The sequence below is a fragment of the Tetranychus urticae genome, chromosome 3 (genome assembly GCF_039701765.1).
Source record: "Tetranychus urticae isolate SD_2017Ah chromosome 3, NJAU_TeUrti_SD_1.0, whole genome shotgun sequence".
Classification (NCBI taxonomy): Eukaryota; Metazoa; Arthropoda; class Arachnida; order Trombidiformes; family Tetranychidae; genus Tetranychus; species Tetranychus urticae.
Window position 1 is genome coordinate 5752599 of NC_142960.1, and position 24683 is coordinate 5777281.

The following is a 24683-nucleotide window of genomic DNA, read 5'->3' on the forward strand; positions in this document are numbered from 1 at the left end:
TTTTAAGGTTAACCTGAGAATGGGTTTAAATTGAATGATTGGTACAATGTTTCAAGTTTTGTCAACAGAACTCAAGATTCTGAGTTTGTTTTACTAAGCAAATAATCATTTTTGATCATCCTAATTGACTGACCAACACTCATTTCTGACTAATTGTTATTAATCGTTGTTTTTTCCTCTCCATTGTTGCAGAAAGAGATTTTGATGATTTTGATGGACAACAAGTACACATCAAACCTGAACCAATTGAAGTCTTATGCCAATTGACTAAATTCAGTAAACAAGAGCTTCAAGTAATGTACAGAGGATTCAAACAGGTAAGACTTTTCATCCAGATAATTCACATTTTCTTGGTTGATACACTTAGAATATGACTTTTGTCCCACTTTTTTGGATATAAAATACGATTGAAACTTGGAACCATTTATTGAACCAGAAATTGAAGTAATGCCATCATCAACGTCAACCTGTAACAAAGAAAAGTCAATTATTGTTTTTCTATCAAATTACACTGAAAAATCATCAAAATATCTTATTACAAATATAGCAATTGAACAAGTAAGGCTGAGGGAAATTGAGCGAAAGATTAAGATAAATTGAATTAAAAATAGAGATAAGTAATTTAAAATTGAATACTTTCCTGAGAGTTTCCATTCCATAACCAAGCTTTCCATGGGTTTACAGGCAGCTAAGAACAATCTCAATATCTCGCTGTATTTACATTCAAATGTATGCACATTTTAGCTCAGAGCAATCCAGTGTAGAGTCATAATTCAATCTCCATCCAATATTTGGTTACATCTTTTGATGGTTAAAGTGTATCTAACGGCGGTTAATGATTAATCATATTTGCTTGTGACTATGTTGCTTCACTCTAGTTTGATAATTAAATTGAGATGAAATGTTTTCCCTCTTCTTATTTGAAGAGATAATTGTTGTTTACAATAGCCACTAATATAAATATCACAATTTACTTTACAGGATTGTCCATCAGGAGTTGTAAAAGAGGATATGTTTAAAGTCATTTATGCTCAATTTTTTCCTCGAGGATCAGATGCGAGTCAATATGCACATTATATTTTCAATTCATTTGATCCGGAACACACTGGATCCATCACGTTTACGGTATAGACAATTTATTTGAACAATACAAATTTCAAATTCCAATTATATTCATCCAAACAATTTAACCCAACCTAGCAGCAATCAAATGTAACAGAAGAAGCTGAAACAAAAAACATAAGATGGAAAGGACAACTCAAGACAGGGACAGAGCAATAAGAGTTACTGAGCGAACTAAAATCACCTAAAGTCATTTAAGTACATGTAGACCAATTGAATCGAGTAAATTTTATAAACATTATAAGTTTAAGTAGTTTGTAGAGAATCACAATTAAACAAGAGTTTGATTTATTTTTAAACACGACGTTAGATAAACGGTTTTTTTAAAGAAATACAATTACATAATGTCGCCATCTCACGAAATAGGGGCTAATTAAAAGTTGTGCTAGTCGCCTATTGGAAGAAATCAAAAGCCATGTGATCAAACTTCTTGAATTGTTGGTCAAATGTTTTTCAATGTGATTAAGTGTCTTATTTTGTGTAAATTGTCTTATTTAACCTGATTTTGTTCATTTAATGGTTTTATTGTTCATTTTCTTCTCAGGATTTTGTTGTTGGTTTATCAGTCTTAGCCCGTGGGAGTGTCCAAGATAAACTACGCTGGGCTTTCAATTTATATGATGTAAATGGTGATGGTGTGTTGACCAAGGATGAATTTGCCCAAATAATCTCGGCTGTTTATGATCTTATGGGTAAATCAGTTGAATTTGTTCTTGATGGTAAAGAGCAAACTGATCGAGTATTTAGGGTTAGATTAATTTCTCTCTTAACCAGTGCTATTCACTCTCAAAGATACCTTCCATGAAAAGTGCGTTTGTTTCATGTTAGACCTCGTTAGTGCTATAATCTGCTTGAAATTATTCTTTCACAGAATTGCTTAACATGATTAAGGACAAATATGATCTCAATTTCAACTATTTGAGAGTGTAAATTGCGTCTTTAGTCTCGTGTCAGCTTAACAAATTGCTGCAGATGTTTCCTCTGATACTATTTCTCTTCTGATTATTTTGCTTTTTCATTTGTTTGTATCTTTGAGAGTGAAAAGGGCCAAATATCTGCTTTATTTTGAACATATTTTTTACTTTGTCTTATGTCTTTTGTTTTTACTCTTTGCTTCTTATACAGAAATTTGATCAAAAACAAAAAGGAGTTATCAATTTACAAGAATTCATCGATTCGTGTCTTCAAGTGAGTCAATTTTTGCTCATCTTTGTAAACAACTCGACTAAATTGGAATTGAAGAAAAGGCTTTCAGTATTGCATTATAACTTAAATTGATCAGCTTATAACCTTTTTGTTGGTTTTTAATCTTAAAATAACCATAAGCATCCCACAAAATGGTAAAAAAATCAACATTCAATGTTTAAATAAAATTCCTCATCGTTAGTATTTGGATTATTGTTCCTCTGTTTGCTGTGAAATCAATAACAATGTTTAACTCAATTGTTCAATGTTTAAGTTAACACATTGGAAAAAAGCAAGCATTGAAGTAAAATAATCAATTTTTAAACAGACAATCGAGTAAAATTACTACTCGATTGTAATGAATGATCAAGGGAATGATTAAGTTAACAGATTCTAGGAATAAGATTGCTGGTTGGAAAGAAAAGAGAAATAAATTTGGTTAAATTGATGACATTAAACATGATTTTGGTTGCCATTGTTGATTCCTAATTGATGTTTACATCTCTACAACATCTATTACAACAACTATTATTAACACTTAGGTTTGCTGAATCAGGATTCATCCTCGCTAAGTTATCATTATTTGTTTCCTGAATCGTTGCATGAAGCCTTTTGTGTAATGAATTTGCAAATATATCAATCTTACAGTTGTATTGTTAAAAATGAATTATCCCTTCGTAAGTGTAGTCATCCAAGTAAAGTTGAACTGAACACTTAAATCTAACCATAAAGTGTTAAATTATATCAAGTAGATTTAATCTACGACAACAGCTATTAATGCAATATTAATTTTTCATTTCTTTCCTTTCATTTCAGGATGAATCAATTACAAAATCATTATCCGCTCTTGACACCATATTTTGAATGGATACTAAAAGCACAATTGACATTATCTGATTGGAAACATTTTACCTGCCAATTTGTTTCAATTTGATATTCGGTTTATGAGTCCAGTTATGAGATCTTCAAGGGATCAAGCGAAAGCGAAAGTAGAAAGACCAAATTCAAGTGTAAAGACAAACAAAATTGTAACCCAATTAATTGTATTTGTGAAGCTAGATTTTGATTGGTAATAATCAATTACAATGCTGTTTTTTACTGAACATGGAATTGTTGAAACTCAAGTTGAAATGGTATTTAATCATGGTTCCATGTCTAGATTCAAGATTGGATTATCAAGTTTAATCATTCAACCAGGGAACCAGGAATGATCACTATGATTCTTGGTAACAATCAAATCAAATAAAAAAACAATTGACGAGCTGCTTGGACCAAACCAACTCTTCAAGCTAACAGCACAATGTTGCAAAATTAAATTACAATAATCAAGAGCAACTGATTTTTGTAACTATTATAAAGAGGCAGTTAAATGACAAATTGATCATAATAAAAAAGAAACTCAATTTTAATGATGGAAAAAGTTAATTATCTTGTTTTATTTATCCTCACTGTCCTTTGGTTTCATTCAGTAAACTAACAAATCCAACTTGAACATCATTATATTTTCAATTGTATTTGAGTTAAATGAATTGAACTCTTTTTTTTACTGACAAGCATAAATAAATCTGTTGAAATTCATATGAAGATAAAGTTGCAATCCAATGGAATGAGATAATCAATTGATTTTCATTACATTCGATTTCATCCTGGTCAATTGAAAAGAACACCATTTTTTTTATCAATACCATTGAAAATTAATGCGGTCGAGAAAACGAATGGAGCTTTTTAGGGTCTCACTAAAAGACCAAAATTGGCCAAACGACCAAAATTGGCCAAAAATGGCCAAAATTGATTTAAAACAATTGAAACATGTATATTTGATGTTTTTCAATATAATTTAGCTTATCACTGATGCTAATTAAGTATTTTTAGACTAAAAAAAGTTGTAATTAGCTTAAAACATTAAGATTACAATTAAATAACAAATTGAAGCAAATTTGGATACGGTCCCTTAAAATGTGCTGCCATCTGTTGTTGTGAAAATTTGAGGGATCGTATCCAAATTTGTTTCAATTTGTTATTTAATTGTAATCTTAATGTTTTAAGCTAATTACAACTTTTTTTAGTCTAAAAATACTTAATTAGCATCAGTGATAAGCTAAATTATATTGAAAAACATCAAATATACATGTTTCAATTGTTTTAAATCAATTTTGGCCATTTTTGGCCATTTTTGGCCAATTTTGGTCGTTTGGCCAATTTTGGTCTTTTAGTGAGACCCAGCTTTTTATGCTGGACATTTAGCTGTGGATCATTGAGTTGATTTTTATTGATGGTAAAAACACAATTGGAAATAGTTTTTTATAATTGAATATTTTTAACATTTTTTATATTCCTTTTCTCCTCTGTCAATAATAAGACCTTTTTTCATACATCAGCATTGGATCTTCATGGGAATTGTTTGACTGGAAGAACCAAGAATCAATTATCAGTACAAATGAGACCAGTTTTTTTCCACATCCACCACATTTCAGTCTATTTTCAATCACTTTTATCACCGTATTGTCCAACACTCAAATCTAATACATCCGCGAATGATTTGTTGGATTGATTGTGAGGTAAAGTGGTTGAAAAGAGATTGAAAAATGAGGTGAAAAGTTGGTCCTGTACAAATAAAGTTGAACAGTTTATTTCAGTCAGCAGTGAGTAAACATTAAACCTTTATGAGACTCCAATCTAGTCCACCTTCAGTCCATCTGCAGTCCATCAAGATAAAGTCAATTTAATTTCATCAATTATTCACAATACTAGATGTTATCGTTTAATTTCATATTAATAGCAGTTTAATAACATTGATTAAAGATTTATTGAGTTTGCTTTACAAAGTAACCAATAGTATCGAAAATGTTTTATCGATGTATCGAAATAGGGTTTGTTTTTCCTGAAAACCCATATTTTGTTATCTCTATGGATTAAATTCAGGTCATAAGGAGTACTTTTGTTAATTTTGTTTTTTACTTTCATTTTCATGTTATCCATTATCATTTAATTATCATCACACCACTGCCGATCTCGATTGGAGTTAATAATGATTGAACAATATTTAACTGGTTTTCAAAGGTTCCTTTTCCTTTGAGCCAGTCTAAACAAAAACCAACTCAATAACACAAGTTGTAAACAACAAAATCATCAACGTTTTTCCTTCCTCATCACCTTTTTTCTCAAGGTTTTTTCTACACCGGCCCATATTTTCTTACTTTATCCCTTTTCACCTATTTGATAACTTATAAATTGTTTTCTAAATTATCTGGCTCTATCCGTAACTGCATGGCATCATCATGGTTCGATTCATCGAGATGTTTGATAAATATAATTACTCGTGGGATCAAGTAGTGAGAGCCTTTTGGTGTCGTTATCCTAACCCATACAGGTGAGTTAATTTTATAACTCTAACTACCAAACCATATTCTTACTCTATGGATTATTGTCTTTTTCATTTATTAACAGTAATCATGTGCTTACTGAAGACACCGTTGAGCGTTATGTTGATAATGAAGGCCGTCTAATAAGTAAGAGATTAATTTGCAAAACGAGTCGACCACCTGGATGGGCAGAAAGGTTCGTTCCATCAAGAATTTGTTACATTCTTGAAGAATCTATGGTTGATCCAGTTAATAAGGTTTTTGAGACCAATACTCGTAACATTGGAATGCAAACAATAATGACAGTCGATGAAAATGTTGTTTATCGACCAGCAAATGATAATCCAAATACTACTATATCTGAACGAAAAGCTTGGATCGATTCAAATATGTACGGTCTCTCTAAAGCTGTTCAAGCTGTTGGAACTGAAAGATTCAAGCACGGTTGTACCAAAGCTGCTAAAGGATTACAATTAGTTTTGGACGCTATGTATTCTAATGGAGAGAATACCATAGATACTAATAATACCATTTTACACCCGTTGTTAATGGAGAAACTTAAAGAAAAAGCTTTATCAATTAAGGAGAAAGCAAAATTGAAAGGAGTGCCTTTGGTTACCGTTGCTGCATGTACCCAAAATCAATAATACAAACAATATCTGAATCAACAAACAGATTGTAAAAAAGAAGGAACGAATTTGCTCATTTTAATTGAAACGATAAATTATTTGATTTGTATCTTCTGGAAATCGTTGCAAATTTAGCGAAAGTGAAAGAGAGGGCAGACCGAAAAATTTAGTAAATAATATGGATTCTAGTCTTGAAAAATGTCAATTGAAAGAAATAACATTTAAAGTTTTTGAATAAGTTTATTGGTAATTTTGTGGTGGATTTTTTACACAACTATAACTTTGATTAACACCTTTTACCCTCCCTCTTCAATTCACAGAGATGATAATTTTTCGATTTTCTCATCTAAGGTGATACACTTTTATAACTACTCCAGTAGATTATAGTGTCAATTCACTTTCTCGAAGTATGATTTGGCATTCTTTGGATCAATAGTAGGAGCATTGGGTTTCCAATTAGCTGGACAAACTGTAAATAAAAATGAAAGAAATAACGATAAGCAATAAATGAGATTGTTAATACTATTTGAATTGATTTTTTCTTGATATTCAATTTGAGTTAATGTTTGACAATCAAACAAGTCTACCTGTGAATCGGTAATACATTATTCATCTTAACTCAACCAAATGATGAGTAAGTTTATGTAGAAGAAAACTTGCGAACGAGAAAGAACATTCTAAAGGTTCTTAGACTCTTAATCTAATATTGGCATTTTGTCAATTGACTCAAACATTACTCAAGCTCATTTGCAGAATGAGTTTTAATTCAACCTACCTTCACCATGTTTCTCAACATATTGGAAAGCTTGTATTACACGTAAAGCCTCATCAACAGATCGACCCACTGGTAAGTCATTGATGGTAATGTGACGAACAATACTTTTTGGATCAATCAGGAAAAGTCCTCGAAGTGCAATACCTTCTTTCTCTAATAGAACACCATAGTCTTTGGATATTTGTTTATTCAAATCAGCAATCAAAGGAATTTGCATTTGTCCTAAGCCGCCATCCTAAAGAGACGTTGACATTAGAAAAAAAGAATCGAATCATTAGAATGAAATGGAAACAGTAAAATAAAAGATTTCGGTAATCCAAATTTAATGAGCAAAGCAATTCCTGTTAGTTTAACTTTCAGAATATATTGCCAGACATAATCTAACTATATCTTCCTTGTTAGAGAAGATCCTATAAAGAGTCTACTTGATTCATCACTTGAAAGATAATCATGAAAAATTCTGCTCAATGTATCTTACCTTTCGTGGAGTATTGACCCATGCAAGATGAGTGAAATGGGAATCAACAGACACAGCAACTGGTTCAGCATTAAGAGCACGGAATTCATTTGCACGATCACTGAAAGCAATTATCTCGGTAGGACAAACAAAGGTACTGCAAAATAAATGAAAAATAATTAAACAACAGTTTTTCGAACAGCAGGTAAAACTGCTCCATCCGAATAACTTACAAGTCCAAAGGATAGAAGAATAAGACCAAATATTTCCCTTGATAATCACTTAATTTGACGTTCGTAAATTTTTTATCAACAACTGCAGTAGCCTCGAAATTAGGAGCTGGTCGTTGGACACTGATATTCCTGAAGCTATGGAGCATAGAAGCCTAAGAATATAAATAAACAAATAATTAACCAAACTGAATGTCAAAATCGATAGATGAAAGACTTACCCGACTTAAAACACGCTTAAACATTGTTTAATAACTATTAAAATAACTGTTAATGAAAAAAAGTGATGGAACGACAATCAAAACAAGGTCAACACCAAAGACTATCCTGTTAACACATGAGTGAGGGTCTGTTTAATAATTATGGAATGTAACAGTTAATTATTTCAGTCCAATCTACGTTATAATTCATGGTAAATAAATGAATCAACATCAAATAAATTGCTTAGATATTTCAACAATTATATTTGTCCATTACTTGGAAAAATATCCCGATAGTTTGAACCATTTATTAGTTTCTTTGCAAAGCGCTGATTTAAGTTCAACCAAATGGTGCATATTGATAAATCAACTTTCAACTCAATTCATGTGATTAAAATCAGAGACATTGATCAGCCTCACCGAAAGTTTCTCCATGGATCTAATCGGGTTGATTGCCTCTTGAATAACCAATCCAATGTGGATAGTTGCTTGGTTTGGGAGGATTCAATTTGTGATGATGAACTTGCCAGATAGCTGATTGGGATTGCCTTTCAATATAAACTCTAGACTCTTAATCAACTTTACTAAAACCTTGAATTGACATTGAAATTGATGTTCAAGTTATCACAATTTTTCACCAGATTTTAAGATCAGATTATTTCACCCCAGATATATCAGCTTCAAAATCAGCACTCAAATAATGACCCAATTAAAAGTTTTCATTCGCTAAAAAATCGCTATTTGCTGTAGGAGAAGCTCAATTTTCAATTTTGGAACAATGGACTTCAAGTCATTTACTAAACTCTGTAGCTTATATTCAGCTAATTAACTAAATTAGATGGGAATAGGAATATTCTAGGAAGGTAAAACATTAAATTAAAGGTTAATTGAAAGTCAAACAATGATTTTTTTTCATGTAAGCTTGAAGAATCAAAATTGATCAGGCGACATCAAATGCAATGCAGAGGATGTTGATAGTAATTTTTGTGTAACTTTGATTATCGATGTTTGCTGTTATTCAATATTTAATACAACAAAATTGTTCAATTAGCTTTCATTGTTAATACTAAATTCATTTTCATGTTGCATTTTTCATCCAAATGAACCTGTGCTTACGTGACTTGATGAGGGAGAGGAAAGTGAGATGTTTTTTTACTACCTTTGGAATGAGAGTCACAGTTGCTGCCACACAATGAATTTACATTAACATTGTCAATATTATCTAATCTTAAGGTTCTTACAAGTTTAATTCAATTCAATATAATACAACTTTAGTTTGTTAACTCATTGGGTACCTAAATTAGTATTTCATTACTTCTTGCCCAGTGAATCGTGTTGCTTTGTTACCATTTCATCTTTGTTTTTTCCCTTTTGTTTATACTCAACGTTTTCTATTGAAGTAAAGAGCGATGTCTTGTAAAGGTAATTTATTTTTTTACTTGATTGGAATTTCAATTTTCTCAGTGATGATTGTTATTTCGAAACTAAGCCAACATCTTGACTGAATTTCATTGTTGACTCTTTTTTGGGAAAACATGTCAATATCAGCTGTTACCATCAATTTTTTGTAACTTTGCCTAGTCTCATTTTTTCTTGTTGCCTTTCTCAATGGTTTTTATTTCAATTATCAGGTCAAGCTTTCAAGAATTTATTAACACCATTGGAGGTTGGTGGTCAAACTTATCAATATTATGATTTGACTAAATTGGATCAAGAAAAATACCGTAAGTAGCTGCTGTTTAAGTCTTCTTTTTTTTGTTATACCTCTATGGTCATCGCTTAGTCATTACAAGCCTTACATTTTCACTGTTTTGTGTCATCTTTTGCCCATTTCAGGAAAACTTCCTTTTTCAATTCGGATTCTTCTTGAGTCGGCCATACGATCTTGTGATGGATTCCAGGTTAAGGAAAAAGATGTGGACATCATCCTTAATTGGGAACATAATCAATCAGAAAGTATTGAGATTCCATTTAATCCATCCAGGGTAATCCTTCAAGATCTAACTGGTGTACCTGCTGTTGTTGATTTTGCTGCTATGAGAGATGCTTTTCAACGTCTTGGAGGTGATCCGGATAAAGTTAATCCATTGTGCCCAACCGATTTAGTTATTGATCATTCTGTGCAAGTTGATTACTCTAGAACGTACGTCTTGAAATTATTTTCATAATTATCCTAGTCAAATCAATCAAAACAATGTCCAATATCCTTTCTGATTAGTTGACCAAGTTCAAATCAAAAGTTAGCCATAGATATATCCTTTAATCTATAATTATTTTGATGGATCATTTTTCAGTGAGAAAAAAATTCAATCTTTGGATAACTTTTGACAGAACTTCTCTCATTTGAGCTGACCTCACCTTTTCCCTACATCCTTTTCTCTTCTCCTTCCCTTAACAATTTCAAAAAACATGAGACATGTACAGTGAAATGATGAGACTCGGAACCAAATACCATGGTTCTATTTTCCAGTATTTTAAACATGATAAGGCCTGGAATCGGGAAAAGTAATGGCCGAAACTCACCCTCAACTCAAGAATTCTGTGATGATTGTCAGAAAAATGGTAAATGCATGTTGGCAGACAGCTTAATTAAAAGTTCAGTTCCTGTTCGGGTGAACAATGGACATGCCAATCATATTGTTAACGATATCGAAAATTGGATTCCTCATAGTTTTGCCAAACTTCGCCAAGACTCTTGTCCCTTTCATCGACAACAATCCTTAGGGTTGGCACCTTAATTTTCTTCATCTCTCTTAATTCTTTTCAAATGTCTCCTCTTTTTCAGCTTTTGTTTCTTCTTGTTGCTAACTAATCACCAACTATTCAAAAGCTCTTTACGCTCACACTTCCATAATTCACCAGTTTTGCCATTACATCTGTTTATTTGTCTATTTTATTAGTTTTATCCTTGTTCCATGTTTCTGCTCTCTTCTCGTTCTCTTGTCAATTTTCATTCATTGCTCTTACCTTTAAGAGTTTCTAAAATCAATCTACAGAGATTGTTCTCATATAGTGATTCAAGCTGAATTGCTTGCCTTTAATTTTCCCAAAATTTAGTTCGATCCGAAAATTTCATCTGAGTTTGGTGCAACCTGGTTTGTTCCTCCTTTCCTATCAAATCATCATTCCAATAGTTCTCTTTATTCTTAACAATATCACCATTTAAATTAACCATTATTGAACCAACCTTTCTTTAATTTTCAACCAGAATCATCTGGGAAAGTCTTGGCCGAAGTTTAATTTTAGCAGCAAGCTCTTCGATGAGTGAAAATATTCTCAATTTCCAGTCATCCATCAAAGAATGCACTTCAATCTATAATAATTTCACACCGTGATAATCATTGGATGCTATAAATTTTATTTCCCTTATATATTTTATAGTATTTATTAATATTCCATATCAGGAAGTTGTAATTTATTGAATTTATTGTCCTGCTTTTCTCTGTCAGAATTACGATTATAATTGTTTGCATTCGAAATCTTGAAATCTAACGTTGATTTATTAATTTTCAATTTTATATTTGTTCTGCATGCTTATGAACAGTTTCAATTTTTTTACTGTTCTTGTAAACGGTAAATAACGTCATAGATGATTGCGAATGCTTGACTTTTCCTCCTTTATCCCATTTTAATGCTCTTACCCTTTAATAATCAACTCCTTTCAGAAATCATATTGGATTTTATCCTTTGCTTTACCATAATGTCTATCATAAAAAATTCTGGCTTTGTTATGATCTTGTCAGCGAAAGAGCAACTGATTGTGGCTGGTTATACATACATTCAATTTGTAATGAAATTTTTCTCAACTTCCCTTTTTCCCTTCCTATTTTCAGAGCTGACTCCCTCCATCGTAATCAAGACATTGAATTTCAAAGAAATCGAGAGCGATTCCAGTTTCTCAAATGGGGCTCCAAAGCTTTACGCAACATGACCACAGTACCACCAGGATCTGGTATCTGTCACCAAGTTAATCTTGAATATCTCGCTCGAGTTGTTTTTAAATCTGAAGGTTTACTCTTTCCCGACTCATTAGTCGGTGCTGATTCTCATACTACCATGATCAATGGTCTTGGTATAGTTGGATGGGGAGTTGGTGGAATCGAGGCTGAAGCTGTCATGTTAGGCCAATCAATCAGCATGGTTCTTCCTCAAGTTGTTGGTTACAAATTAGTTGGTAAATTACCTCCTCTTGCGACGTCAACCGATTTAGTTTTAACCATTACCAAGGTAATTGATTTTCTAGGAAATGCCATTTTTTCCTTTTCTGAATCAAATTCGCTGAGTTTTGTTGATATCTCATAGCATCGCTCGATAAACTTGCTATGAAACTCTTAGCTTTTACTCATCAATTTCTGAGATAAAACCAACTCTTGTAGTTATTCAAATTTGACAATCAGCTACGTTACTTGAGATTATAGAAGATCATTTACTATTTACATATTATAACATGTTTTTTATGTTTCTTAATCTATAGCATCTTCGTCAAGTTGGTGTTGTTGGTAAATTTGTTGAATTTTTTGGTCCCGGTGTTGATGAACTATCGATTGCTGACAGAGCTACTATTGCCAACATGTGTCCAGAATATGGTGCAACTATTGGATTCTTCCCGGTTGATAATAAAGCTTTAGCTTATTTAGAGCAAACAGGACGAGGTGAAGAGCACATTAAGTATATCAGCTCGTACTTGAAAGCTGTTAAACTTTTCCGTGATTATCAAGACGCATCCGAAGATCCAATCTTCTCAGAAGTTTATGAGCTTAATCTTGCCTCTATAACTGCATCAACAAGTGGACCTAAACGTCCTCAAGATCGAGTTGCCGTAACTGATATGAAAAATGATTTTCTCCAATGTTTATCAAACAAAGCTGGTTTTAAAGGCTTTGGTATCTCAAATGAAGCATTAGATGATAAGTCATCTTTCGTCTTTGATGGGCAAGAATATGTTTTAGGCCATGGATCAGTAGTTATATCAGCAATAACAAGTTGCACCAATACATCTAATCCATCAGTTATGCTAGGAGCTGGTCTTTTAGCTAAAAAGGCTGTTGAAAGAGGACTTAATGTTGCTCCCTACATTAAAACCAGTATGTCACCAGGATCTGGTGTTGTCACTTATTACCTTAAAGAGTCAGGAGTTGCCCAGTATTTGGAAAAATTGGGCTTTGACATTGTCGGTTATGGTTGTATGACTTGTATCGGTAACAGTGGACCCTTGCCTGATCCAGTGGTAGAGGCCATTGAACGTAAAAACTTGGTTGTTGCTTCAGTCCTTTCTGGTAACCGGAATTTTGAAGGTCGTGTTCATCCTAACACTCGAGCTAATTATCTTGCTTCACCATTGCTGGTTGTTGCTTATGCATTAGCCGGGACAGTTGTTATTGACTTTGATTCATCACCACTTGGTAAAGATCAATCTGGTAATAATGTTTATTTAAGGGATATTTGGCCCTCAAGAGATGAAATTCAAGATATTGAACAGAGATATGTTATACCTGCCATGTTTAAAGAAGTTTATTCCAAGGTTACTCAAGGCAATGAACGTTGGAATAATTTAGAAGTATCAGAATCAATCTCATATCAATGGGATCCAGACTCAACGTACATTAAATGTCCACCATTTTTTGATAACATGACCATAGATTTACCTCCAATTAAACCGATAACAAATGCTCGAGCTTTACTTTATCTTGGTGACTCTGTTACCACTGATCATATCAGTCCAGCTGGTTCGATTGCGAGAAACAGTCCAACAGCTAAATATCTTATGGAACGCGGGTTCGTAAAAATTTAACATCTAAACCCATTTTCATTTAGCTTGTTGAATCTTTTCCCACAGAAAATTAATCTTTTTCATTTGTATTTTCAGTGTTGAACCAAGAGACTTCAACTCGTATGGGTCTCGTCGTGGTAATGATGCTGTCATGGTTAGAGCTACTTTCGCCAATATTAGGCTTGTTAACAAATTAGTTTCCAAACCAGGGCCAAAAACCATTCACGTTCCAACTCGAGAAGAGGTAATTCTTTATCTTTTCATCTTCGTTTATCAAATACTAATGTTTTTTTATTGTTTAGCTTTTCGTTTTCGATGCTGCAGAAAGATATAAACAAGAAGGCACTTCTTTAATTATTATTGCTGGTAAAGATTATGGAAGTGGTTCCTCTCGAGATTGGGCAGCTAAAGGTCCACTACTTCAAGGAATCAGAGCTGTTATTGCTGAAAGCTATGAACGAATTCACCGAAGTAATCTCATTGGTATGGGTGTTATGCCATTACAATTCATGCCTGGTCAAAGTGGACCCAGTTTAGGACTCACTGGCCATGAAGTTTTTACCATCGAAATGCCCGAGCCTTTAGCTACTCGACAAAAAACTAAAGTTAGGGTATGTTTGAATGTTATCAATAAGAACTTACAATTCTATTTCTACTGAGAAATGGCAAGTTTCAAATCTTAATTTAATTTTTTAATTTTTATTTTCTCAGGTTCAAGGCAATGATCAAACTAAAGAGTTCGATGTGCTTATCAGATTCGATACAGAAGTTGAACTTCAATACTATCTTAATGGAGGAATATTGCAATTTATGTTGAGAAGACTATTGAAAGAATCTTAAATCAATTACTCAAGCTCATTTACTGTGTTAATTTATTCCTCGGTTATTTTATGGAACATTCGACTTCAATAATCTGATCAAACATAAATAAATATAAACGAAGAGACGAATATAAACTATATACTTTTACTGGAGTAAAATGTTATCTTTCTCAATACTTTTCTATCAACATTAACTTTTTGCTCAAAAAATTTATCACAATTAATGATTTTATAAAATTTCTTTTCTTCGTTCAATTTGATTGCAATATGTGTAAGAAAACTTGGGATAAATAAATTAATTTAAACGAATGTGTCTATTTTAAAAGTCAATTTTTAGTTAGATTCATGTTACTCAGTAACTGATATTATTCAAAAAAAGGAAAACAAAGTTTTCATTGTTCAAGTTGATTGAAAAAAATTTACAAAAAAATTCAGGATAAAAATTTTCTTTCTATATAGTCAAACAAAGGTTCCATTTCTTGATCATGGTCAAGTGAAGAAACGTAGCTTCCATAATCGAGTAAAAATTGATAAAGTTGGCCAGCGGAAACATTTTTCTCAGCTAAACTGGTAACAATTTTGTTCATATTAGTTGATAAATTAAAATCACCAAAAGTAAAATAAACGAGGTCTTTTTCATTAAGAGAAGCAGCAATCAGCTGGATAAGAGATTTTAGTTGTGGATCACCTCGATATACACCACAACCCCAATTACCTGTGGCAACAGCACATCTATTTTTTGGGTCTAGTTTGCGTCTTTCCATAAATGCAACATACGCTTTTATTAACTCTCTATCGATGCAACCTTTCCTGTATTGATTACGAACTTTGTCCGCTGGAAAATAGCTTGCATCCATTGCGACTATTTTGGTATAACGGCGACCCCATTCATCGGTTGGAGTTGGATCATAATAATTACCGTCGTAAAGAAATGTATCGCCATAACCAGAATACTTATTAAACTGTTCGGTTCCTGTTATCAATAAAGCTTCATTCTCAAGTAAAACTTCAGTAAATAACATGGAAGCCATTAACTCTGGGTTGATAACAAAACGAATCTCTTCTTGAACAAGTCCAGATCTTAAAACTCCTCCACCAACATATTTATTTGCAAAGTCCGCTTGTAACATTCCAAATCCATGAGTTTCAATCGCACCTTTCGGACAAACGCATATTCTTTTAAGGTTGTAATTTGATGATGACCAGTTAGTAATTTCATTATCAGCCAAATAACGCCTTTCAAAGGAAACAACACCCTTCGGAGGATCACTTACAACCCGTTGAAAATAATTAACGATACATTTTAACTTTTCCAATTTACGAGTGAATCTTTCGTCATTAGGATGAGAAAACAATCTGCAATAAGTTAGATCAGAAACCCGTTAGAAGATGATTGAATGCTTAAATTTTTATTAAATTGAATAAACTTACTTTGAAAATGAGAAATCTTGCAATTTGGCTTGCCTGTGTTCGGGGAAAGTACAAAAGAAACCATTACAGAGCAATGAAGCGATCTGCTGTTGACTAAAAAAGAGTGAGTGATTTGTCCGCTGTTTGAGAATCGGAATTGGTTGGCGAATAAACTTGGGTAGTTCAAGTGTCAATGCTATCATTTTAGGCAGAGTAGAAGTAAAAAATAAATCCTTTTCCACTTCAGAGTAACAATCATCGATTAACGTCCTTAGCACATTAAAGCTCATTCTTGCCATGGAAGGGTTGTAATCTTTAATAACAGCAACTAGCTCAGTTGATGTATTGATTTTAGAAGATGTAAGCACTTTAACAATTTTGGTCCATTGAGATGATTCGATTATTCCTTGTTTCGATTGATTATCGACACTGAAAGGCATTTTTACATATTCTTTTGTTGATGAGTTTGATGGGGTTGAGAAAGCTGGATAAGTAGATGACAATACCCATGCAGACGCTGTAGGTGACCAATTATACACAAACCGTACTGGATAAGGTTTAGGTGGACCATCGTCAGGTAATGGTATTTGATAAAAGATGGTTTTATCGGATGATGGTCTCAACTCACCAAGGGAAGCACAACAATCAGGTTCTCGATTGAAACCACAATCTGATTGAGCTGAACAGACACTCATATTTTGAAGAGACGAGCTGGTGAAAGACGCAACAATCAAAACAATTGCATGTCAAACGACATAATGTAGTTTAGTCCTTTGAAGCTAACTGTAGAAGCAAAACTCGACGAGACAGCGAAGATGGATTTAGATTTAGCTCTAAAATTTAAAAAAACTGAATATGTAAGAATAAGATTGATCAAAGAGTAAAAATAATTGTTGTTGATAAAAGGAATGAAAGGATTGAAAATTCGTCTAATTCAACACATTAGTTCATAAAAAATCAGATGTTAATCGGTTTCAAACTTGTCGCGGAAACTGCCATCTATTGATTTATTCGCGAATGGGATTTCCGACTTTATCATTGAATTGTGTTTAATTCACCTAAATTAAAACTTTACATCTCTTAATTAATTTTGATAATCACTTAAGAAAATAAAATGATTTTGATTAGATTTCAAAATTCTGTGTTATGCTAATCGATTGATCGAATCAACAAACTATAATATCGATGATTTCCAGCTGGTAACTTTAAAATGACAATAAGATTGGGTTACTGTTTTTATCGCCTTTAAAGTCGAGCTACTGTCATCTCGATATGGATTTATTAATGCAACTATTTTATAATGTTTGATTAGCTTACTTAAATAAGGATTTTATATTCTGTGTTAGGGTGATTGTATTGTCAAAATGAATTTTAAATTATCTGAGTTTATTTTATTAGTGATTGCTTTTCAGCCAACCCTTTCGGCTCACGTTCATTCACATAACAAAGGTGAGATCTTTTTTCCTAAATTAACATTGTCAGCTTATTTATCACAAATTTTGGATTAGATTTTTTGCTCTATAATGATTATTTGATAATTTACTTTGGTAATCGTTTTTTACAGAGAGGGTTGATGATGGTTTTGGTAGTGTAAATCACTTTGCAACTGATGGATCTCACAATTCTGAATATGATCATCAAGCGGTTTTAGGTAGTAAGAAAGAAGCTGCTGAATACGATGAATTACCCCCAGAAGAATCTCAAAGGCGATTAAGAATATTAGTTACTAAAGGTGGTATGGATGTCGATACCGATGGATTTGTGTCAAAAGAAGAATTAACTCAATGGGTATTTAAATCTTTCGAGTCGCTGGCTAGTGAAGAAGGGATTGAAAGTTTCAATGAGGAAGATACTAATAAGGATGGATATGTTTCTTGGGATGAACATATAAATTATAATTTTGAAGCAGATGAATTACAATTTAAAGATACCAATGAGATGATCCATGAAGATAAAATTTTATTCAAAGCAGCTGATATAAATAATGATGGCAAATTAGATGTTACAGAGTTTCCTGCCTTCAATTCACCCGAAGATTTTGTTTCTATGCATGAAGCTTTATACCAAATAACGATGGAAAAAAAGGATAAAAACAATGATGGAGCTCTTGACTTCAGTGAATTCATTCGAGATGAAAGAGGTGGAATACCTGAACCGAAATCGGAAATTTATATCATTGAGAAGGAACGCTTTTCAAAAGACTTTGATCTCGATAAAAATGGAAAACTTGACAAGAAAGAGACTCTTCTTTGGGTGGTTCCAGATATTAGGTAACTATTTCTTTATTCTGACCTAAATTCTTTACCTAAATTGGTTATCAATTATATATGTTTCTTCTTAGGATCTTATGTTTTCTCAACAATATTTGACTATTAATTTTTGTAAATTTCTTGATTCTTACAGAGAAACCGCAGCTTCTGAAGCTGACCATTTATTAACTACATGTGATGATAATGGTGATGGCAAATTATCTGTAGAGGAAATTGTATCCCATTACGATGTTTTCGTTGGAAGTGAAGCGACAGACTTTGGCGACCATCTACACAAAATTAATCCTCATGACGAATTGTAACGTTATTCAGAGATTTAATCTACTTAACGTTAACGGAACGGATTATCAACAGAAGCTGTGACCCAAAAGCATTACCTCAGTCCGGTCAAATTTTAAATGGAAACTGTAAATTACTTCTAGATATTAACCGTCAAGGATGAACAGAAAAGAGTGATGACAACAATTAGTTTACCCATTTATATTTCCCTAATATTCCTAATCATATTAACACTTTAGATATGAGCCCAATTAATGTCACTTAGGTATACTCTGCCATAAGAAAATTAAGTACTAATTCAAATTAAGAAATTGAATTGTTACTCATTACATAAGTTTTAAAAAATATTCCTTTAGATGACATATCTAACAAAATTTTACTTACAATATGTGCCATGAGCTACTCCGATCATTTTAACAATTTAACCTGAATGCCATTTATACCAATTATTAATCTATTGTAAATATCATTCTTAATGAGATCTGTACTTCTTTATTATTCAACTATAGTAATTATTAAACGAAACAATCACTTTCAATTTGTATGCCTTTGTTGATTAAAAAGCCTCCTAACAACAAAATCTGTCCACCATTGTCAGAATAAATCATGTCTTTAGCTTAACGTAATCCAATTGAGATGGACATTGATCCACTTTATCCTTTGACCGTTGATTATTTCACTTCCCCTGAAATATGGCAACTATTCGAAATCTTTATCTGGCAACTGATCATGGCCAAGATCGGAAAAAATCGCACCTTTGTTTACATGCAGAGACGCTATGAAAAGGTAATTTGTTGCTCTTTTAAATCTTTAAATATTAATTTCAATATTTCTCTTCTCAATTAGCCACCCATAAATGAACCAGCTTTAATACTGTTATTGACTGTCTTTACTATTTCCTACATCATATTGATAGTAGATGAGTGGATAGGAATAATTAGACGAGGTGACCGATTGTTTCCTAATTTTGCGGCTCTTGCGCGAAAATTGTTGGTACCACTTCCCGATGCTTTAAGGGAACGTCAAGTAGGATTTTTCAATTTCGGTGATCCCGACCCCGAAGATGACGAGGAAGATTAAATTGTATAAACTCTCTGATCAAATAAATAAATTCAATTGTTACCTGTTTCTCATTGTCTCAAGATACAGTTGAGAGAGTAAAATTAACTCGGATATTTATAATTGTTTAAAAGGATATTTTTATCAGTGAGATTGAGCTTTTAAATTAAATGTTTTGTGATTTCAATTGCGATCATCATTTAAATTAAATATAGACACATTTTGATATCTATTTTAACACCAGTAGATTTTTACAAAAGCTTTTTTTACAGGTTGATAAATTGGGTGAAATAATTGATGGAAATCAATGTGACTCGATTAGAATACGCGAAACTTCCGAACAAATTCAAAATTATTAATGATGGTTTAAATCTGGAAATGAATTGTAATCAAAATATAATTTGATTCAGTAGCCAATAAGAAGGATAATTTGTATTGAAATAAACGTAGAAAATATTTTCAAATGAAATAAGGAAATTAAGAGTAATGTACTGATCAAGGTTGAAATTATGATAAAAAGGATTAACGATGCCTGGCTGATATTTGATGTCATCCAGACTTTGATTATAAAGATGCAATACAAATAAATTAGTCAGAAATCACGAGTGAACTGAAAATAGAAATGTTGACTAAATTAAATAATTTTGCAAAGCATGATAAAATCCAATGATAATTTAAAATGATTAGATCTACTGATGGTGGAAGTGATTTTTCCCAGATTTTATGATTCAATGTCCATTTTTATATGGATGAGATTGAGTTGACTTGTTGAGATTTGGCTCAAGAGATTCAGCTAGATACTTGAGGTTTGCATCTCTTTAAAATGAAGTGAAAAGACTGGTCACTTCATCACGTAGACTAAAATTAATAGTGGGATGAGGAAGGTCTGAGTGACAGTTTTTTGGTTAAATAGGCGTAAGTTTTAAATTAATTAACTTGCTTTAATTTTCATCTCAAAAGTAACCTATTGAAAATGGTGAGATAGAATGGGAAAGGAGGAGGTAAGGGTAAGGTCGAAATGAGAAGAAAATGGAAAACAAAGAGCGTGCGATCGTAGAAATGGTTTGGTTAGTTGAAAAGCAAGAATTCAAGAAAAGTGTCAGAGCTGGAAGCGAACAAGATCTTAAGTCCAATCATCCGCAATATCCTCAAATATTCATCTTTTATCAAATGGTCTATTTTCTTAGTTGATCTCTAACTTAGCCTTCAATCTCATTAAGCTGAAGTTTAATTTTACTGCATTGCATAAAGCCGAGTCCAGTCCCGAGCTGCAAGATGAAAGCGAAAGAAAATATCATTAGAGGGTTGAATTCTAGAAATTGACACTACTCATGCAGGTCGAAATAAAAAGGTAGCACAATGTATATGCAATTTGCAAGACTCACCTGTTTTAATAGCTTCGGTTTCATTAACTTTCCATTGCTCGGCAACATCATTTGCCAATGGATCATCTGGATTTGGAGCAGAGAGAAGAGCTTGAATTGATAATAAAACGGTGCGAATCTGAAGAGCAGGACTCCATTTATCTTTAAGTATATCCAAACAAATTCTTCCCAATTTATCGATATTAGGGTGATATATTTTAGTCATAAATCTAACTTTGGGAGCAGACATAGGATATTCCTCAGGTAGGAAAAGCTCTAATTTAAATACACCACCATCAAAAGGTGACTGTGAGCAAAAAGAAAGAATAAACGGTTAGATAAATGAGACAACACATTCTGATTGCAGGTAAGGACGATGAGAAGATGTAGCTAGATGGAATGAATTTGACTCAAATCATACCCCTTCTGGTCCAGCAACTACAACATGAAAATATCTAGCATTATGTTCATCAGGAACTGCACTAATTCCAGGTACAGGTTCAGCCATCAGTCTTTGGGTTTCCTAAAAATGGTGAAAGGATAGAATAAAGAAAAAGAGTTTAGAATAGCCATAATGTAAGTGTGAGGTGAAGTAAAAGGAAGAAAAGAAAGAAAAAAATTATGTGAATAAAAGGGAAGAAAGAGAAGAAAAAAGGGAAAAAAGATGATGAAGACGCAACAAAACACAACCATTCACAGCAATTTTGATTTTTGTTTAACAATTCACTTGCCTTGATTATTCTTCTTGGTAATGCTGACATATTGAGATTTAATTACACTATTTAACCTTTAGTCCTCTAACTTAATTTACTGTAAAACAGAGACAGTTAAGAAAGAAAAAACTTGTTACAGACCAATTTATCAATAAAAACACAGAAAGTAAAATGATTTGCAGCAATAACAATCTGAAAAGATTTTATTTTGAGTTAACACTAACAGATGGCTCTATATGTTTACTAATATTATATTTTTTTAAAACTAAAGTTAATTTCTGCAAATTTTTTCTTTTAATCTAATTTAAATTAAATCAGTTCTTTTGTTTTGATTGTGTTTTAATTTACATACGGATAATCTGTGACCTTATAATTTCACTAAATAGTAAGATCTTCATTTATTTGTGATTGAAGCAATCAAGGTAAGTCTTGATTTTTCAATGTTTCCTGGAATATGTAAACCAGAATTTTAACAAACATTGCTTGAAAAATTTACAGAAATTTACATGAGTATAGTAAACTATGTTTCTTTTTCTCATCCTGAGCTGAATATTTATTGTCTAACCTAAGGTCTTAAATTCAAGACGAAAATTTAAGATGTAAACGATGAATGAAATAATACAAAAACAATTAGGAAATCGAGACTGGGAACCATTTCTTGAAAGGAAGAAAAGCAGTAAATCCATTCGAGTCTATGATCGATATGATTATCGTTTTAACTGTTCAAATTTTCCCTTTCAAAGATAAATTAAAGATGTATTTAAATTTTCAATGTTTTACTATTAGCTAATTACTTAATATGAGATTTGTTTATCCTTCTTCCTCTGTTTTAAGATGAACGACAATAAATAATCACCTGCGCCTTACGTTTAATTGAAATGGATTCAATGAAATTTTTATCAAAAACTTGAAAATTCAATTCCACGACTGATTCAATTATTGTATTTTAATTGAAAATAAGCTTTCTCTTTAAGCAATTAAACCAGTTTTATCGTATACTCTAATCGAGTTGTCTAATAAAGTCTAAAACCATCTTGATTTATACCATTACTGAGCAAAGGGCTACTTCAATCCTATAAATGGATGATCTAACTCTTTTTAAATGCAACCCATCTAATCACTTTCTTTAATTTTATTTCAGATTGTTGTGTTTAAATACTCTGTCCACCATGAAATTGTCTTTCAATGCTAGTGATAATCGTCATCATACATCTTGATATCAACTAAATGGATCGTCTCTGGAGTAGGAATCAACAACCAATTTTCAAATGGACAATTTCAAGCCGTCACATCACACATTATTAATTTTAATTTTCAACAAACTCCAAAGCTTGCAGCTGTATGAAAGCTTAATTGACTATTTGGACCATCTTTCACCAAATTATTCAATTATAATGTATTATTGATGATCTGGTTGTGTTCACGTTGGGCCATCACAAAATGAGTTTACCAGATTCCCTGTTAACCCATTTGGACTCTTCCTCTTGGTTTCTGAAGATCTTAATTTCTTTGTTTAATCAAGCTCATCAAGTTTACAAATATAATTTTATGGATGATTATATGTCTAATGTGTTGAAATTTAATGTGTGAAACCAGTAAACATGAAAATTGTCACCAATAGTCTCTTTGAATGTGGTTAGTCAATTTGGTCATTTTGTTATTAATCCCACTTGTTTAACTCAATAACCAGTTAATTGACTATCGGCAGACCATTAATAATGCACCAAATCACCGAGGTAAGTAAATATAATTAAATGCATGATAAGTTAATGATAAGCCTGTGAATAAAATGTGCCAACCCTGTATCCAACCAAATCCTGCATGGTTAAGCTTTCATACTGATTCTTATTTTTCTCATTGTAACAGCTCAATAATATCTGGCGATTCTGATGATCACAGTTGCTATTAATTGAAATTAAAGGACGTGGAATACCAACGTGAAGGTCAACTCTGATAACCATTTAACCATTACAATTGGATGTGCAAGTCTTACAATTGAAATAACCATGAAGGCTAACCAAAGTGTCTATCCAAGTCTCCATTGAAAGTGAAAGCATATCGAAATGATGTAGACCAGTCAATCTTATTTTTATGTTAAATAGTTAAATTGTTTACAGATGAGATGCTTCATGATTTAAACATTAAGCTTTCTTAATTTCTCTCAATCATGTTCACATAAATTAACAGTATTGAACACGCAATTAATAATTTTACCTGATATTCATCATTCAATTCAATTGCAATCTCTTCTCTTCTCAACTGATCTCGTTTGACCTCTCAGTTGCTGTTCAATATCATCATGGCTGTCATCAAATTTAATAATCATTCATAGCCAATTTGATTGAAACTAAAGGTTGATTGAGCATTCATAAAGTAATTTAATTTAAATTAGATAGAAATATAATTGATTAATGTTTTCGCTTATAAATAGAAATGTAAAAGTTAAATTGTAAACAATCTTACCTTTTTGATTTACTATTGTTTTTACATTCTTCTTGGAAATCACAAATTGTTGTAAATAAATTCATCTTAATCATTATTAACATAATCAATTTTCTTTCCTTCTTTATAAATTTAACTTGAAATCATCTTTCTTTTTACTATTAATTATGAAGGTCTAGTTGGGCCTCAATAAGCTACAATTTAAATTGTGACCTCGAATTAGGTTAATGAAGTACTTTGTCAACTGACATCACCATTAATTAATTAACATCGTTAACTTGGCTAAAGATAATCAAATGAATTTTAATAAAACTCTAATAATTGAAACAATTTGATGAACAATTTGGGTTTTCTGGTAAATTGGAAGGAACGCCATCTTAAGGGTTAAAAAGTCACAAAAGGTTTGTTTACAATGTTTGTGACTGGTTTTGTTAATCTTATTGGAGTATTTAAAGTTGGTTAATTAAACGTTTTAATTGCTCATTTTACGGTTAATTTATTGTTTATTGCTAAGGTAAACCTGCATTTTGGCAGCATCAATTTCAATGTTTCAATCTTCATCCGGTTAAACTGTTAACCTGTTGTGAAAACAATT

The 24683-nt window shown here is 32.2% G+C and overlaps 8 protein-coding genes and 1 long non-coding RNA gene across 14 annotated transcripts in view; 6 read left to right on the top strand and 3 right to left on the bottom strand.

Moving 5' to 3' along the window:
• Nucleotides 1-3732, top strand: part of LOC107371448 (A-type potassium channel modulatory protein KCNIP1) — a 29060-nt gene extending 25328 nt beyond the window's left edge. For 2 of the 4 annotated variants that reach the window (XM_015939528.3, XM_089268852.1), the window contains 5 exons: nucleotides 193-317; nucleotides 982-1125; nucleotides 1667-1870; nucleotides 2248-2310; nucleotides 3124-3732. In XM_015939528.3, coding sequence (XP_015795014.1) covers nucleotides 193-317; nucleotides 982-1125; nucleotides 1667-1870; nucleotides 2248-2310; nucleotides 3124-3171 — 584 coding nt within the window. In that variant the 3' untranslated portion in view covers nucleotides 3172-3732. Of the gene's footprint in view, nucleotides 1-192; nucleotides 318-981; nucleotides 1126-1666; nucleotides 1871-2247; nucleotides 2512-3123 lie in introns of those variants that run through there. The other 2 variants (XM_015939527.3, XM_015939529.3) reach the window with 1 other exon arrangement.
• A 1487-nt stretch (nucleotides 3733-5219) lies between these two features.
• prel (preli-like) lies at nucleotides 5220-6818 on the top strand. Its single transcript, XM_015939531.3, has 2 exons — nucleotides 5220-5677; nucleotides 5755-6818. The coding sequence occupies exons 1-2, from the start codon at nucleotides 5586-5588 to the stop codon at nucleotides 6314-6316; spliced, it is 654 nt and encodes a 217-aa protein (XP_015795017.2). The 5' UTR covers nucleotides 5220-5585; the 3' UTR covers nucleotides 6317-6818.
• Nucleotides 6519-8085, bottom strand: LOC107371450 (peroxiredoxin). The gene is made up of 5 exons (XM_015939532.3): nucleotides 7982-8085; nucleotides 7764-7915; nucleotides 7552-7687; nucleotides 7074-7308; nucleotides 6519-6767 (listed from the first exon to the last, which is right to left on the bottom strand). Exons 1-5 carry the CDS (start codon nucleotides 8003-8005, stop codon nucleotides 6688-6690), a joined length of 627 nt encoding a protein of 208 aa, XP_015795018.1. The 5' UTR covers nucleotides 8006-8085; the 3' UTR covers nucleotides 6519-6687.
• A 1061-nt stretch (nucleotides 8086-9146) lies between these two features.
• On the top strand, nucleotides 9147-14860 carry LOC107371353 (cytoplasmic aconitate hydratase). 3 transcript variants are annotated; one of them, XM_089268856.1, is made up of 9 exons: nucleotides 9147-9382; nucleotides 9592-9684; nucleotides 9797-10103; nucleotides 10431-10685; nucleotides 11794-12187; nucleotides 12435-13735; nucleotides 13827-13974; nucleotides 14033-14341; nucleotides 14442-14860. In XM_089268856.1, the coding sequence occupies exons 1-9, from the start codon at nucleotides 9370-9372 to the stop codon at nucleotides 14568-14570; spliced, it is 2949 nt and encodes a 982-aa protein (XP_089124982.1). In that variant the 5' UTR covers nucleotides 9147-9369; the 3' UTR covers nucleotides 14571-14860. The 3 variants fall into 3 exon arrangements, with proteins under 3 accessions (XP_089124982.1, XP_015794892.1, XP_089124983.1); XM_015939406.3 differs by having other exon boundaries at nucleotides 9598-9684; XM_089268857.1 differs by lacking the exon at nucleotides 10431-10685.
• A 4-nt stretch (nucleotides 14861-14864) lies between these two features.
• LOC107371355 (poly(ADP-ribose) glycohydrolase) lies at nucleotides 14865-17139 on the bottom strand. The gene is made up of 2 exons (XM_015939408.3): nucleotides 15983-17139; nucleotides 14865-15907 (listed from the first exon to the last, which is right to left on the bottom strand). The coding sequence occupies exons 1-2, from the start codon at nucleotides 16654-16656 to the stop codon at nucleotides 14983-14985; spliced, it is 1599 nt and encodes a 532-aa protein (XP_015794894.2). The 5' UTR covers nucleotides 16657-17139; the 3' UTR covers nucleotides 14865-14982.
• Nucleotides 17140-17186: 47 nt separating this feature from the next.
• On the top strand, nucleotides 17187-19048 carry LOC107371356 (reticulocalbin-2). The gene is made up of 3 exons (XM_015939409.3): nucleotides 17187-17410; nucleotides 17526-18231; nucleotides 18365-19048. Exons 1-3 carry the CDS (start codon nucleotides 17326-17328, stop codon nucleotides 18531-18533), a joined length of 960 nt encoding a protein of 319 aa, XP_015794895.2. The 5' UTR covers nucleotides 17187-17325; the 3' UTR covers nucleotides 18534-19048.
• Nucleotides 19049-19146: 98 nt separating this feature from the next.
• Nucleotides 19147-19636, top strand: LOC107371358 (uncharacterized). Its single transcript, XM_015939412.3, has 2 exons — nucleotides 19147-19296; nucleotides 19357-19636. The coding sequence occupies exons 1-2, from the start codon at nucleotides 19147-19149 to the stop codon at nucleotides 19588-19590; spliced, it is 384 nt and encodes a 127-aa protein (XP_015794898.2). The 3' UTR covers nucleotides 19591-19636.
• Nucleotides 19637-20489: 853 nt separating this feature from the next.
• LOC107371357 (ubiquitin-conjugating enzyme E2 N) lies at nucleotides 20490-21798 on the bottom strand. Its single transcript, XM_015939411.3, has 4 exons — nucleotides 21665-21798; nucleotides 21355-21456; nucleotides 20955-21240; nucleotides 20490-20837 (listed from the first exon to the last, which is right to left on the bottom strand). Exons 1-4 carry the CDS (start codon nucleotides 21692-21694, stop codon nucleotides 20803-20805), a joined length of 453 nt encoding a protein of 150 aa, XP_015794897.1. The 5' UTR covers nucleotides 21695-21798; the 3' UTR covers nucleotides 20490-20802.
• Nucleotides 21799-21926: 128 nt separating this feature from the next.
• On the top strand, nucleotides 21927-24188 carry LOC107370997 (uncharacterized). Its single transcript, XR_001570730.3, has 3 exons — nucleotides 21927-22068; nucleotides 22788-23382; nucleotides 23513-24188. It is a non-coding gene; the product is annotated as an uncharacterized LOC107370997 (long non-coding RNA).
• Nucleotides 24189-24683: the final 495 nt, after the last annotated feature.